Below are 18,830 nucleotides of genomic sequence, written 5' to 3'. Positions count from 1 at the left end.
TGGGGTTTTAGTTACAGTAAAGGACTCTGGTATATAGCTTGGTTAGGAAGAAAGTTATGCTATAGGGAAAGATGCTAGACAATGAATAAATGGTAGTCTGTGTACTGAAAGGTCCAGTAAAGTTTGGTCTGGTGATGGGGGCAGGTCAGGGTGTTGTGGTCAGAGAGGGGATTATTGAAATGGGGATTTTGAAAATAAGGAGGATCTATGCCTGCACTGTCCAGTACCATAGCTGCTGGCTACATGTGGCTATTTTGTACTTAAAATTACATGAAATTTTAAATTCATTTCCTCAGTCATGTTAGACACATTTAAAGTGCTAAATGTGTCTGTGGCTGCCATACTGGGCAGCTTATGGGAACGTTTATTCCATTGCAGGAGCACCCAGGAACTTTTTAGAAATTCAGAATTTAAGGCCTGATCCTGCTTTTACTGAAGTAGTATCTACATTTTTTGCAAGATACGCAGGTGATTTGTAAGCACGTTAAAGTTTGAAAAGTACTGAGAGGGGAGTGTGCTTTAGTACAAATGTATAAAGAACCTATTTGTGGTTTATTTTCTGTGAATGTCCGTATATTTTTTGACTCTGACCAAGGGTTACTTTGAGTATTTCAGTATTTAAATACCATATTACTAAATTCGTCTGGGGTTGGTATAATGGGGCAAGAAATGGTATTTCTATTTTTAAACACTATTTTTTTGAGAACACCAAAATGGGGAATACTGAGTTCAGAATTTAATAAATATTTTATTTCTTTACCATCAAATTTTATTTGAATTGATGTTCCCTAGCATTTTACTAATTCAGTAATCCCCCTGAAATTCTCAAAGAATAAGAGTGAACTATATCTACTTGTAACAATATTTAAACATATTATAAATGACCTGGCAAAAGAGGATTCTTTTTTAAAAAATGTTTCAAAGTAAAATAATACTTCTAAAATTGGAATTCAATATAATTTCAAATTTTATACCAATATTATATTAAAGTATGTTTTGTTAAAATGATTTCATATATTTACTGTTCTCGTATTAGTTTCATCATTCTTAACTTGTGTTTTAGGGGATGGATAAGAATGCTTTTGAGAAAAAATATAATACCGTTGGAGTGAATATTTTCCGAACTCACCAGTTGTTCTGTCAAGATGTACTTAAATTGCGTCCTGGGGAAATGGGTATTGTCAGCAATGGCAAAGTAAGTAAAAAAAGGAATTGCTTACTTTTCTGAGTTACACTGTGATACAGTGGGTCTTAAACTTGTTTCTATCACAACACATCTGATGTGATGCACACAGAGGATGGTACTCATGGGCTGAACACACCAGACAGGGCTTAGCATAAATAAAGTGGGCACATGGCATACTCCCTGTCTTCACCCCTTTTTGCGTTTATGATAACAATGAATGCAGGTAAGAAAGAATGTTCTTTATTCATCTAGCTTGTATTTTGTTCTAATACAAGTATTACAACAACTTAGTGCACTTTACAACAGTGTAAAAACCACTGTTGTAGTAGGTGTAGTAAGCAATTACATTGTTACATCTTTTTCTTCTTGTACCTTTTGAGTATGTTAAATGCCAATTACAAATTAGATACTTTTGTAAGTTTTGAAGTATAAGGTAGTGTAAATTGCCACATATTTTTAATATAATCTTTAAAAAGCTTTAGGAAAAAAATCATTCTTATTTCCATCATCCTAGTAAACTTTGCTATTAATAGTTTATTGTCTTACCTTCTAACATATGTAGATAACCATTTTATTTTTTTTAATATGTGATTGTTATCTTCTATATATAATACATATATATAATATTCTATATTGTGCTTTTTTACCTTAATATATCATGAACATTTTTATGAGAAGAGTCTTTATAGGCACATACAAAATGGGTGATATCTACATATTAATATTTTTTTGAGTATGGTAGTCTGATTTTATTTTTTACTAATTGCTTAACTAAAAAAACCTAGTGCTTACATTTATTAAGAAACAAACTAATGCAGTACGTTTGACATATCTCTGGCTTGAATTATCAAATTTATATTTCTAAATCATCTTCAAAGCTCTAATACACTTTTAATGTTTTCTTTTTTTCCATATTTTTATGAACTCTGTTCACCTGCATGTCAGACTCAGGTTCATCTGTGTACAGTGCTATTTTACAAATTGGTGACAGCAGTTGCCATTTCTTATTGTAAAAAGTATAAGTGAATGATAGTAAGCTATGTAGACACCCAGAAATGGCATTGCTTTTTCTTTTAACAGTTTTTTTTGTGGGGAGATACAGCTTTTTAAAACAGTTTTAAGGTATATGACTATCTGTGGCTGTGTCAGACATTTTAAGGGATAAAGAGGGGAAAAAATGGGACCTGCTATATCTAGTACCTTGCCTTTTGGTTATACATTAGAGAAAATCTACTCTTTTCTTTGTCATTGTTTAATATAATTCATAGTGTTATCAATATTAATAACAAGTATGAGTTATAGTTATGTTCAACTTAGTTTTCCTAAAACTATGTTTTCTTCTCACTTTCCTTAAAATTGACAAAAAATATTCAGATATCAATTTCATATCCACTGTGAACCAAATATTCTTCTAGGTTGGAATGGTATAGCAGTGAACAAATGTTTTTCATGGGACTGATATTTTGGTGGGCAGAGACAGACAACAAATAGCATCTTTACTGTTGTCTGTCTTAGTCTTTTTGTGCTGCTGTAACAAAATCCTACAGGCTGGGTAATTTATAAAGAACAGACTTTTATTTCTTACAGTTCTGGAGGCTGAGAAGTCCAAGGTCAGGGCACCAGTATTGGTGTCTGATGAGTGCTAATCTCTGCTTCTAAGATGGCGCCTTTGCTGCTATGTCCTTAGGTGGCAGAAGGACAAGAGAGTGCTTCCTTCATCCTTAAGCTCTTTTATTATAAGGATGCTAATCTCATTCATGAGGGCAGAGCCCTCACTACTTAATCACCTCCCAGAGGCCACACTGTTAATAATACAACATTGGCCATTAAGTTTCAACACATAAAACTTTTCTTAGTCCATTTCATGCTGCTATAACAAAATATCTGAGACCAGGTAATTTATAAAGAACAAAAATTTATTCTCTCACAGTTCTGGAGGCTAGAAAGTCCAATATCAAGGCACCAGTATCTGATGTGGGCTTTCTTGCTGCATCCTTACATGGCAGAAGGTGGAAGGGCAAAAAGGGGATGAACGCTTCCCACATAATAGAAGAGCAGAAGAGAGTGAACCCACTCCCACAAGCAGTATTAATCCATTCATTAGGGACGAGTCCTCATGACATAAACATCTGCATTAGGCCTCACCTCCCAACACTTTTGTATTGGGGATTAAGTTTTAGCATGAGTTTTGGAGGAGACAAAACATCCAAACCATAGCACGTTAAGACCATAGCATTATGATTTAGACAGAGAACCGAAGGAGGTAGGGGAGCAGGTCATGTCAAATATCTGGAACAGGAATGTTCTAGGCAGATATCATTTAGACAGAGAAGCAAAAGAGGTGGAGGAGCAGACCATGTCAAATATCTGGAACAGGAATGTTCTACACAGAGGGAGTGGTGACTTCAAAGGTCCTGAGATGAGATCATGTCTGAATTCTGTGAATCATGTCTGCTATTCTAGGAATAGGAGGTAGGAAAAGAGTAGACAGGAGAGAAGCTCAGAAAAGTAGCTGGGGCCAGATCATGTAGGATTTTTTATGCAGTTTAAGGACTTCTGCTTTACTGTGAATGAGTTGGGAAGTTCATAGTTCTGGGCAGGAGATTGACATCATGTTTTATTTGGATCAGTAATAGCTGTTACCTTGAGAATACACTGAATGGGGTCAGTGAGCCAGTTAGGAAATATAGCAATAGTCCTGGTGAGAGATGATGGTGGCTTGGACCAGAATGGTTCTAGTGGAAGTAGTGAGAAGTGGATGTGGGAAATACTTTGCAGGAAGAATGAATAGGAATTGTTAATAGACTTGGTGTGGGATGTGAGAGCACTAAGTGACTGGTAGAATAGAGTAGATATATATCAAAGTGTGGAAGACTGCAGGATAAGTGGGAATGTTCAGGAGGAGTGAAAAGGGTACAGATAGAGAATTCAGTTCTGGACCTCCAGATAGACTTGCTGAGTAGGCAATTGACTATAAGAGTTGAATTCAGGGGAAAGATTGGGGCTAGAGATAGATTAAATCAAATTATGTTGACTAATGGAAAAGTGTAGTTTTGATTATCTTTTATTTGTGTAGAACTGTGGTTTGAGTAGAAAAGTATAGTATATCTGAAAATAAGTACTGTGGTTTATGAGCTATATTGTAATACTTATTATAGTGTTTGAAAGTAATACTATAAAGCATAACAATTACAGCAGTTGTAGCAGGTAGTTATAATTCTGAATCACATAGCTTAAATGCTTGAAAAAGTATGATAGTTTAGCATGAATCTTCACTCTGACCCTGCCCAAATGTTTATAGTAGAATTGGAACATATTCAATGTTAAAATTGTTTATAAATGACTGACAACTGGGGTGCAATGATGATCTCATAATTTCTTACTGACACAGCAAATTAAAAATTTATCTTTTTATCTAAATAAAACCCTCAATAATGCTATTGTTACAATTATTTTTATTTTAATCATACAACAGATTCACAAATTGCTGAAAGACATGAGGTAGCAGGGAATAGGATAAGCAATGTCTTTTTGTTGTTGTTTTTTGGGGTGTTTTTGCACCAGACAGATCTGGATTCAAATTTTAGTTGCACAATTAATTATATAACTTCTGTAAGAATTGCTTTCTTCATTTGGACAATAGGAATGGTAGTAATCTGTTTTACAGGGTCTTCAGAGAGATTAAATAAACATTTATATGTAAAGCACATGGAACGACCCCAGATATATGGTAAATTTTCAGTAAATATTAACTGCTATTTTCTCTTGAACTATTTGAAGGCTATCATGGAAAATAGTGGGCATATTTGATAGACTTGATTTGTATTACACTAAATTAAAGTCAGTATAGAATCAAGGCCAGTTGATCAGACTTCTGTGAGTGGAGAGAGATTTTTAGCTCAGTATGTGGATGAACATCTAGCAGTTTTCTAAAATTTTAATGAGCTGTCAAATGAGGTAATGCATTTCTGTTATAGTAGCTACTCTGTATCACTGAGGAATCACATGTTCAAAATGTTATAAAGAAGATTTAAGCACAAGACAGATTTTAATGTACTATTACATGATTTTCGAGTTTAATGTTATTTTTTCCTTTTTCCTACGTGAATATTATGTGACGTTATATTTAAGTTACTTTTTTCCACAAATATATTCAGTTTTAAGTAGAAGAACTAAGATGCAGAAGAAAGAAGTTTCTCCTAGCTATCTGATGCTTTGCTTACATAAACGAATAGAGCCAGTTCTCTAGTGAATTTAATCAATAAAGAAAACTAATCTTGGTAATCCCTTAAAATAATTTAAGATTTTATTTTTTTATTCTGAGTTACTAATAAAACTGCCCAAGTCACTAGAGGTAGTACAGATAAGATTCAGCACTTTCCAAGCCTGCCTATTAATAATAGTCCAAAAAATGTAACAGCGAATGTGCTTTCAATGTTACCTTAAAAATTAAATCTAAGGCAATGAAATATTTATATGTGTTCTTTTAATATTATAGTACTCATTTTTTTGTATTTTTGAGAGCCCGTGTTTTATATTTAAGATGAAACATGATATTTGTGTAGTTGAGGTGCAAACATCCCAGCTAAAGTCACCTTTGATATGAGCAAATGAGAATAGAAAGATTCAAGAACTATACTTCAGTAAATTTTTGAAAATGTTAATTGGAGAAGCAGATGAAGGGGAAGTGAGAAAATCTGGCTACAACCATTACGTTCTGATCTTTTTAGCAAAAAAATTGTTATGAAATATAATTGTTTCATACATAAGACTATGTCAGTCTCGCCTTCTACATCAGGACTTTGTGTACATATTATGGTGATTGCATGTATTAACTTCCTTAGAAAATGCTCATGGTATGTGTTGAGCATCTGTAATCTGAAATCTGAAATGCTCCAAAATTTAAAACTTTTGGAGTGCTGGCATGATGCCCAAAGGAAATGCCCATTGGAGTATTTCGGATTTTGGATTTTCAGATTAGGAGTGTTCAACCAGGACGTATTCTGAAAATATTCCAAAATCCATAAAAATACAAAATCTGGAACATTTCTGGTCCCAAGCATTTGGGATAGGGATACTCAACCTGTAGGTGGTGGTTGTGATGGAATAGCCATCCTGAGAAATTAGGTATGTGGCAATTTGACAATTTCTCACTCTGTACTTACGGGTTTAAAGCTAAACTAAGTGACCTTGCTGTGTTCCAGACCATTTATACAATATCAGTTCAATGAAGATTGGTTGGTATTGCTATAGTAACTATGTGATTTGTCTCTTGGTTTTTGCTATTTTGTGGCTTGCTAATATAATAATTAATATTATTAATTATAGTATTATTATGGTGTTGTATACTATAATCTACAGGTCAATATGAAAGAAAATTGAAATTAAGATATTTATGAAATAGAGACAATTGCTTTCATAATTTAATTTAGAATGAAAAGTTCCATGTATTTGGAAGCATCATGGTTTATGTTTCAAAGTAAAACTTTCTAATTGAAATAATTTGCTACTTTTTTATTTTGTTACTTTGGTTTCCGTGTTTATGCAAATATTATTCATAATACCAAAGTGAGAAGATGTTTTTCGCTTTGTTTCGTAGTAGACTTAGTAAATGGTGGGATTAATAGCTACCACCTCTTTAATCTCTAGTCAATTTTTGCTTAACAAAGAAATATCTGATGAGAAAATATTTTTTCTAAACTGATATCTTCTAGAAGATATACAATAATATAACTGTTTTTATTTTAAGTTCTTAGGACCGTTGAATGAAGATTTCTATGCAGAAGATTTTTATTTGTTGGAAAAGATAACATTTAGTAGTTTATTAGAGGAAATTATAGACATTGTTGAAAATATGGAAATCAACCCAAAGAAGTAAGTATTTAAAATCATAAGAGCAATTCATTTTGGAGTTTGGTATTTTGCACCTGATGATTTCTTTTTAAGATTAGAAGATGTTTCAAATATGTAGAAAAGTAAAGATATAGTAAAAGATGTATAGAAAATATGAAGAAATAATAAAAGGCATCCATTTACTCACCACCATCAAGCTGTAAGTGTTCGTTTTATTTGCCTTGGATCTGACTGTCTCTGTTTCTTACCCACCCATCCCAATCTCCTTCCTCATCAAGAGATAATCATTTTCCTAAAGGTTTGTGTGGATGATTCTCATATCTGTGTTTATCCTTTTGCTTCATGTGTAAATGTCCATTATTAGTGTTTATTGTGTTGAATGCCTTGACTTTTTTAGAGAAATGCTATTATTCTGTAGGTCTTCTTTTGCAGTCTACTTCCTTAGGAGCCATGTTCATGTATATAGAGCCTTTTTTTTTTTTTTCCTTTTTGTCTTTTTTCGTGACCGGCAATGGATCGCAACCCTCAGTGTCACGGCCATACTGGGCCGGGACTGGCAACGGAATCGCAACCCTCGGTGTTGCCCCCGCACCTCGCTCAGCCAGTGAGCGGCCGGTCTGTATGTGGGATCTGAACCCTCGGCGGGAGCGCCGGCGTACTCCCAAGCGGTGCACTGTAGCAGTGCGCCACCAGGCCGGCCCAATATAGAGCCTTTTTTAAGGCATTAATTATAACATGAAATATAAACTTTCTCTTTCAAAAAAATTTATACATTTTTTTGTCTTGTTTATCTAGCGTGAGTGACTTTGTTATGAAAGTTGATGCCCTTGTCTCGTCTTTGCCCAAGGGTAAATCTCGGTATGATGTTACATTTCTTAAAGAGAGTTACAGGTAAGAATATACCTATTTGTGTTTTTTTCTTTCAGTGCATGCTATAATCAATTATTGTTTCCATTTGTTTTCATAATATAGTAAAATTTAAAGTAGAAGTAAACGTTTTTTGTTAGATAATGAATGTATTTGACAATATTAGGAAAAGAAATTCCAGTTAGTTATACATTCTAGTAAATAAAGGATGATATATATATAGAATACGAAGTTTCAAGTAAGTTTTACCTAGTATGATTTGTCTTATTCTTAATGTCTTTCTTTCAAGCCCAAGATCATTTGTAAGTTTTACAGTATCTTGGGATAATCATTATAAATTAGATCTTTATGTTTTCAATGTGTAAAAGACTCAGTTACTAAAGAGTTCTGATTAATCAATATAGAGTTACTTGTACACACAGTTGTCCTCATATATCTTATGAAATTTCAAATAGTAAATATAACAGTTTGTCGAAAGTGTGTTCTATGGAACACTGCTCTGGGATGTTGACAGATATGTTCTGAGTGGAAAACTGGTATCTGGTCAAGTAAGTTTCAGGGACACTGCATCTTATATACCCCTTTTAGAGATTCTCAGTGTGCATTTGCATATTAATGGTTCTGAGAATTTGTGCAGTTAAAAGAAGGTGAAGAAAAGAAAATTTCATTTTTGGTTAATCCAGCAGTTTATCCATGGAACATTTATCCATGGAACACATATTTGTCAAAAGATTATTATTATCTCACAAAAATTAGGCTTCAAAAGATAGCCAACAGAGAAATACTGTTTTAGAATAATGAACTAGTTTATAATTTCACTATATAGCAGCTCCTCTAAAATATTTGAAATAAAGTACCTCAGGCTCCATCTATGTGCTTACAATTATCTGTGTCACCACAAAGGAACTTTTTTTGTTGTTTTTAATTAAGGGTCACTTAGAATTGGGAACAAAATTAATAAAACATTATATAAGTAAACTATAGACATGTTTTATTATATGATCTTATTCTAATCACCATTCTTTTTTTTTTTTCCCCTTTTTGTCTTTTTTCGTGTCCGGCAACGGACCGCAACCCTCAGTGTCGCGCCCGTACCGGACCGGGACCGGCAACGGGATCGCAACCCTCGGTGCTGCGCCCGCCCCTCGCTCAGCCAGTGAGCGGGAACCGGTCTGCATGTGGGATCCGAACCCTCGGTGGGAGCACCACCGCACTCCCAAGCGGCGCACTGTAGCAGTGCGCCACTGGGCCGGCCCTCTAATCACCATTCTTATAAAACTAAATTGAGATAAATTACTTTAATGCAGACTTAAAATGACTGACATTTTCTTGTAAGTTTTCTGATTTTTATGGTAGATGCAGCCTTAGGTTGCTTATGTTTACTCTTTAGAGATAGCATGTGCTTTACCTGTAGAGAAGTCTGTCTTTTTAGGTATCTTCACACAGGTATACTATTATCATCCTCAGGGAAAATTACTTCCTGGAGAGAAATGATCTAGCATTGTTGGCAATTAAGTTTTCATTTACTTTTTCAGATTACTGAGACTGAATACTTTTAAGTATTTTAAATACATTTAATGGGATTCTTTTCACAAACTTCTTAGATTTCTTAAATAGCATGTGGTAAAATAATTTAACACAAATTATTCAAAGCTGTCATTGTAAACATCAGTTATTGTGCAGTTCCATCAAGTTATGTTTAAGAATTTTGATATGTTTTGAGCTATTTATTCCCACATTAAATGCCTGAAACATTTGATCTTTTATAGTTTGTTATTATAGTCTCCCACTTCCTTTTCCCAGCTTTCACATCTATCAGTGTGTCATGCTACCTTATTTTATACAAAAGGAAGGGTATGGTGTGACTTTGTGACCATGGTTTTTAGTTCTCCAGATTTTTGTTTATTTCTGGAACATTATTACAAATGTTTATAAATGTGTATGAAGTATGTATATGTATTGAACTGCATGAGTGTTTATATAACAATATTCACTTAGTGCCAGCCCTTTATAACACAAAGTCAATAAAAGGCCACTTTCTGAGTTCTTGTAAATAATTTAGGCATTTTTTTGTTTTCCTTATGTTTACATATGTTGCTAAGATATATTTATTTAGATCAACTTAGGTTTTGCAATACATTAGCTTTCTTATCAAAAAAAAAAACCCAGCATTTGAATCCCAATCTACCAGTTAACTAGCTGTGTGATCTCTCAGTCTCAGTTTCTTAGTCTGTAAAGTATAGATGATGTTCCCTACCCTTCAGGGGTTATGAGATTGACGCCTACTGCCTTGAATATAGTAGCTGTTATTTGTATTTTTTTTTTTTTTTTGTCTTTTTGTCTTTTTTCCGTGTCCGGCAACGGATCGCAACCCTCAGTGTTGCCCCCGTACCGGACCGGGGACCGGCAACGGGATCGCAAGCCTCTCAATAAAAGGCCACTTTCTGAGTTCTTGTAAATAATTTAGGCATTTTTTTGTTTTCCTTATGTTTACATATGTTGCTAAGATATATTTATTTAGATCAACTTAGGTTTTGCAATACATTAGCTTTCTTATCAAAAAAAAAAACCCAGCATTTGAATCCCAATCTACCAGTTAACTAGCTGTGTGATCTCTCAGTCTCAGTTTCTTAGTCTGTAAAGTATAGATGATGTTCCCTACCCTTCAGGGGTTATGAGATTGACGCCTACTGCCTTGAATATAGTAGCTGTTATTTGTATTTTTTTTTTTTTTTTGTCTTTTTGTCTTTTTTCCGTGTCCGGCAACGGATCGCAACCCTCAGTGTTGCCCCCGTACCAGACCGGGGACCGGCAACGGGATCGCAACCCTCAGCGTTGCTCCCACGCCTCGCTCAGCCAGTGAGCGGGAACCGGTCTGTATGTGGGATCCGAACCCTCAGGCGGGAGCGCCGCCGCGCTTCCCAAGCGGCGCACTATCCAGTGCGCCACCGGGCCGGCCCCTTATTTGTATTTTTTACACAAATAATGAGGTACCACTCATAATTTGGAAATAAGATTGAACCTGAGAGTTAAACCATAAAATCAACACATGTAAATCAGGGGAGAGATGTGCACATCTACTTGAAATGGAGGACCCAGGCCAGCAGAACTTAATGATAACCTGATTGAAGGTATTAATTTATTGAAGAAACAGTGACTTTGTGCGTTGTATTTGTGTTGGAAGCCTAGGAAAAGTGGAGAGAAATACCTTAGCAATGCTGGACTGTATAATCAGGGTTCAATCAGAGCAGTAGAAACACAATGTGTGTGCACACACATGTATTGACCTGTATACATATACGTATTTGTATGTATATGGGGGGGTGCATAGATAAGAATTTATTTTAGTTGTTTGTTTGTAAAGGAATTATTTTTATAAGACTTGACCTTACACAAATGTGGGACTGGTTAAGCATTTCCTGTAAGGCTATTGACTTCTGGTGCTGGAGCTTGAAGTTTAGGGTTCAATTAGGAAGAGGACATGGCTGTAAAGAGGGGGGATCAAGAGCAAGCTGAAACCCCACACGGATGGACTGGAAAAAAAATGATTTCCTATATGATTATAGTGTTAAAATAGTAATTCACTTGGAATATTCTATACTTTGAATCAAATACATACTGTTAACTTTTAATTATGCGAAATATAAAATTAATTATCTCCTGCTGCCATTTTCTGTACCTTTAATCATTTTCCCATTTCCCTTTAAAGATTAGTTCATCTTCTAATTTAGAACTTAAGTCAATGAAAGACAAAATGGAGAGGACAGGGAGGGAAGTGAGGTGAGGAAGACTGGGATCAAAATAAAGTATGATAAATTTGAGTGTTTTTGTTCCTGAACTTCCCTGTTACAATATGTTGATTTTTTGAAATACTTAATGTATCTATTTATTTATTTTTATTGAAATGTAATTGATTATACATATTTGTGGGGTACAGAGTTGAATATCAATATGTATGTACAATATGTGATGATCAAATCAGGAAAATTAATATAGTCATCTTTATAAAACATAATCATTCTAAATATAATGAAAGTGTGAAATAGTTAATTTTATTCTCAGATCTGAGGAACTATATTCAGCTAACATAGAAGCATCTTCACTTTATTTTTTATCATGTATGATCCATGAGAATTTTGAGGGCCTAAAATTATTAGAGTTTTTACTGTAATAGTATTGTTCTTTGAAGGGTTTTTTATAAATCACTTGTTCTTAAAATCTTACTTTTATTTTCTCTAATTCCTTCCAGTTTTATAGTTTGTTGAACACAGACATTAGACTTTTAATTTGTGTTTTATTGTGTGAAATAACCAGGATTTTTTAATCTAGTGAGAAAGAAAACAATTTATGAGAAAGTATGTAGCTAAAATCATGATTAGTTAGGTATTTGTATAAATTTAACCCATTATCGTTCATCTTATTTTCTATTTTCCTAGCATTATAAAAATAAATCCACAAGAGAATGACGTGTTCTTTGAAGTCATTGCTATTGTTGATCCATTGACAAGAGAAGCACAGAAGATGGCACAGTTATTAGCCGTAAGATAATATAAATTAGACTAAATGTTTTTATTTTGAAATTTATAATTTTTTCAAGCCTGTTTTCAAGTATAATCAAATGTTTGTGCTCTTGATTCTTTACTTCATCCAACATTTTAATAGCTTGTCATATTTCAGTGCCTTGAATATAGTAGCTGAATATAGGTCTCTAATTTGTAGAAAATGAAACAATAGACCTATGCATATAGTGTTATGGCAGTGCTGAGGCTAGGTATTGCTATGGGTTGTGATTCCCACAAAATTAATATTGCAACACATTAAATATATTTTGATGAATTTCAAGCTCTAACTCCCAGCGTGACTGTTTCTGGAGATAGGGCCTTTAGGAGATAAGGTTAAGTGAGGTCATAAGGGTGAGGCCCTAATCCAGTATTGTTGATGGCCTTATAAGAAGAGAAAGAGAGAGAGAGAGATCTCGCTGTTTTTCCTTGAGTGTACAAAAAGCTCATATGAGCACACAGCAACATGCGGCTGCCTACAAACCAGGAAGAGAGTTCTCACTGGAAACCAAATGAGCCAGCACCTTGATTTTGGATTTCCTAGCCTCCAGAACTGTAAGAAAATAAATTTCTATTTTTATTTAAGGCACCTTGTCTGTGGTATTTTGTTATGGCAGCCCAAGCAGACTAATATGGATGTCTTCCCCATGTTGCAAAGGGTGGCTTTTGGAAAAGCTGATGCTTAAGCTTAATCAGGTGAAGCTTGAAGTGTAATAACTAAAGTTAGCCAAACAGGCAAAGCTGAGGGAAGGGGGAACATAGAGGTTATATTCAATAGGTGTGGACATTATAACAAAGGCCAAAATAACGGTACCGTCATCAAGACTGATGTGTCTTTCTTTCATCTAAAAGTTCAAGTGTAAGCTGCCTGGGGTTGCTAAGGCAGCTCCACAGTGTGAGGGATTCAGGCACCTGCTGTCTAGTTCAACTATCCTCCTGAAGCACCTTCTGTCTAGTGGTCCAGAATCACTTGTCAAGCTCCTAACATCATCTCTGTATTTTTGCCAGCAGGAAGGGGAGAACAAGGGCACAACCCCCAAAGTTAGACATATTCTGTCCTATCACTTCTCACTGACTAGAGTGTAGCCAGTCATCTGGTTCCACTTAGTGAAAAGAGAGGCTGGAAACTATTGGCACAAGCCCCACATAAACCTGAAAATTCTTTCACTAAAAGAGTGGGGAGGAATGAATGTTAGGAAACAGCTATCAATCTCCAAAAGGACATTGTGTGGCTTACCGTTTTACTGAGAATTTTAAAGTTTCAAATTGTAATGCAGCTTCCACTAGCTAAATTTTCAAAAGCTAATTACATCAGGCTATATGTTTTTCTAAAGACACTTTTTTTTTTCCTTTTTGTCTTTTTTACTGACCGGTAACGGGATCGCAACCCTCAGTGTCGCACCCGTACCGGGGACCGGCAACAGGATCGCAACCCTCGGTGTTGCGCCCGCTCCGTGCTCAGCCAGTGAGCGGGAACCGGTCTCCACATGGGGTTCTCCACATGGGATCCGAACCCTCGGCGGGAGCGCCACCGCGCTCCCAAGCGGCGCACTATCCAGTGCGTCACCAGGCCGGCCCTAAAGACACATTTTTAAAAAATATTCTCAGAAATGCAAACTATTTGCCCTTTGACAGTTGACTTTACTTTTGGGAACAGGCAAGACTAATTAGATGGCCTGATGAATGACGTGAACAATCAAGCTGGGTGATACTGGTGTATATTCTATTGAAATTTCAAAACATAATTTTTCTTAGAAATTAGTTTTCATTGCCAAATCATATTGGAAAAAGTGATTATAAATATCTGTTATAAATGTATTAATGTAGACAAATGCTAGGGTGCTTCAAAAACCTCATGGAAAGATTCATGTTATCCTTTAATTCTATTTTTCCATCAATTTGAAATACCCTTGTAATTTTGGAAAGACTTTGCTATTCTAGCTGTTCAGTATATGAGCTGGACAAACCTAATCCCATAGCTGATTTCTCCGTTCTTTCTTTTAGCATTCATTTATATGTCTTTGAATTTGTACTTCTTGAGATATACTATTTAGATTATTCTGTAGAAAACAGCAGTCAGTAGTTATATCTGTAAGGAATGGAGCTAGAATGATGCTTTTCAGTGTATAAATTCTCTATTCCTATGGAGAGTCAGTATTCAGAAAAAAATTTATTACTTACATTGGGAACTTTTTATGTAAAGGTAGAATTTAGGAATAAGAAATATGGAATTACAAAGAGAAAAAAGGAAAATTTGCATTCCATTTTACATTATTGGTAATAATTGTATTCTTCATTTCTGAACAACTTAATTTCTTTACAAAAGACTAAGTTAATTTATTGGAAGAAATAGATATTGTTTTATCTAACACTTGAGAAAAACAGTGGTTCAATGACTTTCATAGTAGCAAATATGAGGAGTGATTTAATAGGAATTAAAACTCAAAGCTCTTAAATCCTTAGTCAGTATGTTTTAATTCCTCATCGAGCCTATATCCTTTCTGTTACACATGTATATTTTTTGGCTTCTTCCTTTACCTATATCCCTTGTTGTTTAATAGCTTTCAAGGGCCGAGCCTGTGGCGCACTCAGGAGAGTGCGGCGCTGGGAGCGCAGCAGCGCTCCCGCCGCAGGTTCGGATCATATATAGGGATGACCGGTGCACTCACAGCACTCACTGGCTGAGCGCGGTGCGGCTGGTCTCAAAAAGGACAAAGAAAAAAAAAATAATAGCTTTCAATCTTCACTGACTTGTCACTCATGTAGAGATGGGGACCATAAAAAGTAATAATTCCTCTCCTACTTCTTATGCTCCGGGGAAATAAAAAGAAAGTAAAATAAAGTACTTCTTCTGAAGGTAGCTAAGAACTTTCTACACCTTTCAAAATGTACGGTTAAGTTCTAAAAGGATCAGGGTACCCTTGCCCATGTTGTAAGGTCTCTAATTTGTATTTGCAGATCAAGGTTCTAGTGATTGTTTTACTTGTTCTTTAATACTAAGGAGATTTAGATACTATGAAAGAAAGTCTCTTTAGGCAAAATGCAGGCAACATACACCCAGGGCACTGAAATAAACTGTTTGAGTTCAAATCTTACCTCTGCCATGACTTCCTGTGTGACCTTGGGCAAGTTACTTAATCTCTCTGTATCTCAATTGTAAAAGTATTACTTGAGAGGGGCATTGTGAGGATCAAATGAGATGATGCGCATGAAGTGTTTATGCAGTGCCTGATATGTAGTAAATGCTCGATAAATGTTAGCTATTAATATTATTTAATATCAAACATAGGAATTTTTTTCATAGGTACTTGGCAAGATTATCAACATGAAGATAAAGTTGTTCATGAACTGTAAGGGTAAGCTTTCAGAAGCCCCTTTAGAAAGGTGAGTCTGAGTGAATGTAATTTCATTTTGAAAGATTTGCAAATGCTAAGAAAAAAGGGCCATTTTTCCTGGACCTGTTTTTGGTTTTTTATTTTCCTTCACTGAAATGCATCAGAAGTTCAGACAGTTTATTAACCTTAATGGATATAAAATTAAAATAACCTAAGCAGTAAATTGACCCAATCTAATTATAGAATTTACATGTATTTGCATTTATCCCTAAGTATTTTTAGAAATGTGATTTAGGAATACCTATTTAGAAATATATCAATGGAAAATAAGGTTGAATTAAAACATTTTTGGTTTAGTTATACTTTAAATACTTATTCAGAGCCAAATTATCCAATTGATCTATATCATCACATTTACTATTTGGGGGTATTGGGATGCAATCAGTTTAGAATAATCTGTCAGTGATATAGGAAATGTTGTTTTTATTATATACAAATATTCCTCATTAATACTGTTCCATTGAAATAACATCTTTTCTCAAGAGGGGACAAAAATATACCCTTTCTCTTCTTTCTGGATTGGAATCACTATCGTTGTGAGCCACTCTTACTGATAGGAATATTCAATATCCTTCAGGTGTCATTGGGCAGAAAAAAGGATATACACAATTGGACTAGTAGAGCTTTGTAAGATTTGTTAATGTACTTTTCTCTGTATAATTTAGTTATGTAACTAAATAAAATATATATGTATACACACGAGACAGAAAAGTAGCATTCATTTAATCCCTTGTTTACTTTTTGAATTATATTTGTTACAAATGATATACCAAAGATTATTGCCTTGAGCAGACATTTTAAATATGGTAAGTATTTTTAATACTTGGAAAACAATAAAATGGAAAATGTAGAAAATTTGAATAAAAGTTTAGAGTTCATTCATTGCCCCCTTGACACCCCTGTCCTTATATCTTATTGTTTTCATGCTTCTTATTTATATTTTGTATTTTAAATTTTATCATATGCCTATATAAATCTGAACAAAAGCTTTAAATTTGGGGGGCCACTATCAAAAGTGCTCTTAGTTCCTTGAGTATGGAATTTTTATTCATAGGAATAGGGGTCTTCTCCATAGTGTCTCTATAAATCTTTGGAATATATAATAAAGACTGGGAGTATTGAATATATAAGCAAGCATAATTCTGTTGGGAGGGAAAGAACTTGATCTCTAGGTGAAATAATAATGTACGGGACACAGTACAGTCAAGGTATCATTTTTTAAACAACTGTTCATTCAACAGAATTTTATTTACTTGACATATATCAAGCAAACTAGCTTACATATTTCATTTATTTCCAGTTCTTTTCTTTTAGTAAATATGGTCTCATTTATCTCAGAGATGAGAGAAGTTAGGGACAGGAATTCCCTCAACTTCCTACTCTATCTCCTGTACTTTCCCAGCCATCCTATATTGTAGGGGAAGAATAAGATATCTCTCCTCCTCTTTTTTAAGGTGAATATTCCCTCCCTGTTTTGATCCCATGCTTTTCTGTTTGTTCCAGATCCTTGCTTTATCACATATTTTCTTTTTGGTATCTTTAACCTATCTACTAGCCTTTTTTATTCATTCCTTAAGTTATTTAATTTAAAAAATTGCTCCCTTAACTTCTCCTCTAGAGTCCTGACTTTTCTTCCTCTTCTTCACTTCTTCTCATCTAAACTTCTTCAAAGAGTGGTCATACTTTCTCTTCACCTCTTACTGTATCTCTCACTGCAATTTATCTATAACTTCCTCTTTGCCACTGAAATTGCTTTACTAAATTACAAAGAAACTGCTATTTACAATACCCATGGGGATCTTCTTCCTTGACATTTCTGCTGCATTTGACATTACCATGTACTTGTTTGTAGTTACTTCATGACTCTTTTCTCTCCTATCTCTCCTCTTACCTCTCTTCTTTTTTTTTTTTTCCCCCTGGCTCTTCCTGTGTGCTTCTCTGATGAAGCATGCTGGGTATGGCAAGCAACTGAGGGAGTTCTCCAGCCAACAACTAGTGAGGAACTGCAGCTCTTATTCTGACAACCCTTGAGGAACTCAATCCTTGATGGTGAACCTGGAAGTAGATACTTCCCTCCTTGGGCCTTGAGAGAATGACACAGCACAGCTCACACCTTGGTTGCAGTCTCAAAATAGTGAAAGTCACTATTCTTAAAAACATAACTAATTCTTATTAGGCATGATATTGAGGGATAAGGCTAAAGAACAGCAGATGAGTCTGAAAGCTCTGTTAAGCTGCTGCTTTCAATTCAGTCCTGTTTGTTTGTTTTTAATTGAACTTTTAAAATTGGTACTAGGGATCATTTGTTACACTTTGTTAGTCCTCATCGGATCCAGGCCCCACTAATCAGAAACAGCGGCCCTCCAAAAATCTTCACTCAAGATTTTTAAGATGGCGACGGGTCTGGAGCAGCCGTGCCAGGAGACAGCGCGATCCAGAGAAGTGTGCGCTGTGATACCAGAGTACTAATTGCATTTCCAAGAGCAACAAAAAACGAATAATTCTTTCAACAACGATCCTACAATGACAAACAAGCAATAACAGGTTCGAGGTTTTAGGGCCGACACAAAAGAAAACTCCTGAGAGTGCCCAAGCCCTGCTGCGGGTACCAGCGAGCAGCCCAAACAACAAAGGCCAAGTAAGACAGCAGAGACGGCACAGAAACGGAGTGGAATGCGCCGGACCGGCCCAATCTGCGAGCTCTGTGAGTCACCCCCAGGCCAGCCCCACTTGCGGAGCGAAGCCCGACTGCTCCCCGCCCGCCTGGCTCCCGCCTACCACACCAGGCCGGGTGCCCACAACAGAGCTGCCTCCATTTTATCGGGTGGGGGTGGAGATGGCTGGCTTAGTGAGGGCAGGCCAGCCATCTCTCCTTGGCGCGGCTCCGCACTGAGACGTGCCATTTGCTTACCTCTACGCGGGGCACCCCGGGGCCTGTGGACCGGCCTACAATCCCACTCTCCCCGCGGA

The 18,830-nt window shown here is 35.6% G+C and overlaps 1 protein-coding gene across 1 annotated transcript in view; it reads left to right on the top strand.

The window, feature by feature from the left end:
- Positions 1 to 15,849, top strand: part of LOC103600879 (UDP-glucose:glycoprotein glucosyltransferase 2-like) — a gene marked incomplete at its 3' end in the record, with an annotated part of 156,175 nt that extends 140,326 nt beyond the window's left edge. Inside the window, exons 8-12 of the mRNA XM_008585211.1 lie at positions 1,064 to 1,195; positions 6,936 to 7,060; positions 7,835 to 7,930; positions 12,343 to 12,445; positions 15,770 to 15,849. Of these exons, the coding sequence (XP_008583433.1) occupies positions 1,064 to 1,195; positions 6,936 to 7,060; positions 7,835 to 7,930; positions 12,343 to 12,445; positions 15,770 to 15,849 (536 nt within the window). The remainder of the gene's footprint in view (positions 1 to 1,063; positions 1,196 to 6,935; positions 7,061 to 7,834; positions 7,931 to 12,342; positions 12,446 to 15,769) is intronic.
- Positions 15,850 to 18,830: the final 2,981 nt, after the last annotated feature.

Source organism: Galeopterus variegatus, unplaced genomic scaffold (genome assembly GCF_000696425.1).
Source record: "Galeopterus variegatus unplaced genomic scaffold, G_variegatus-3.0.2 Scaffold3494, whole genome shotgun sequence".
Taxonomy (NCBI): domain Eukaryota; kingdom Metazoa; phylum Chordata; class Mammalia; order Dermoptera; family Cynocephalidae; genus Galeopterus; species Galeopterus variegatus.
The sequence above is the reverse complement of the archived record's forward strand: the minus strand, read 5'-3'. Positions and strand labels throughout refer to the sequence as shown.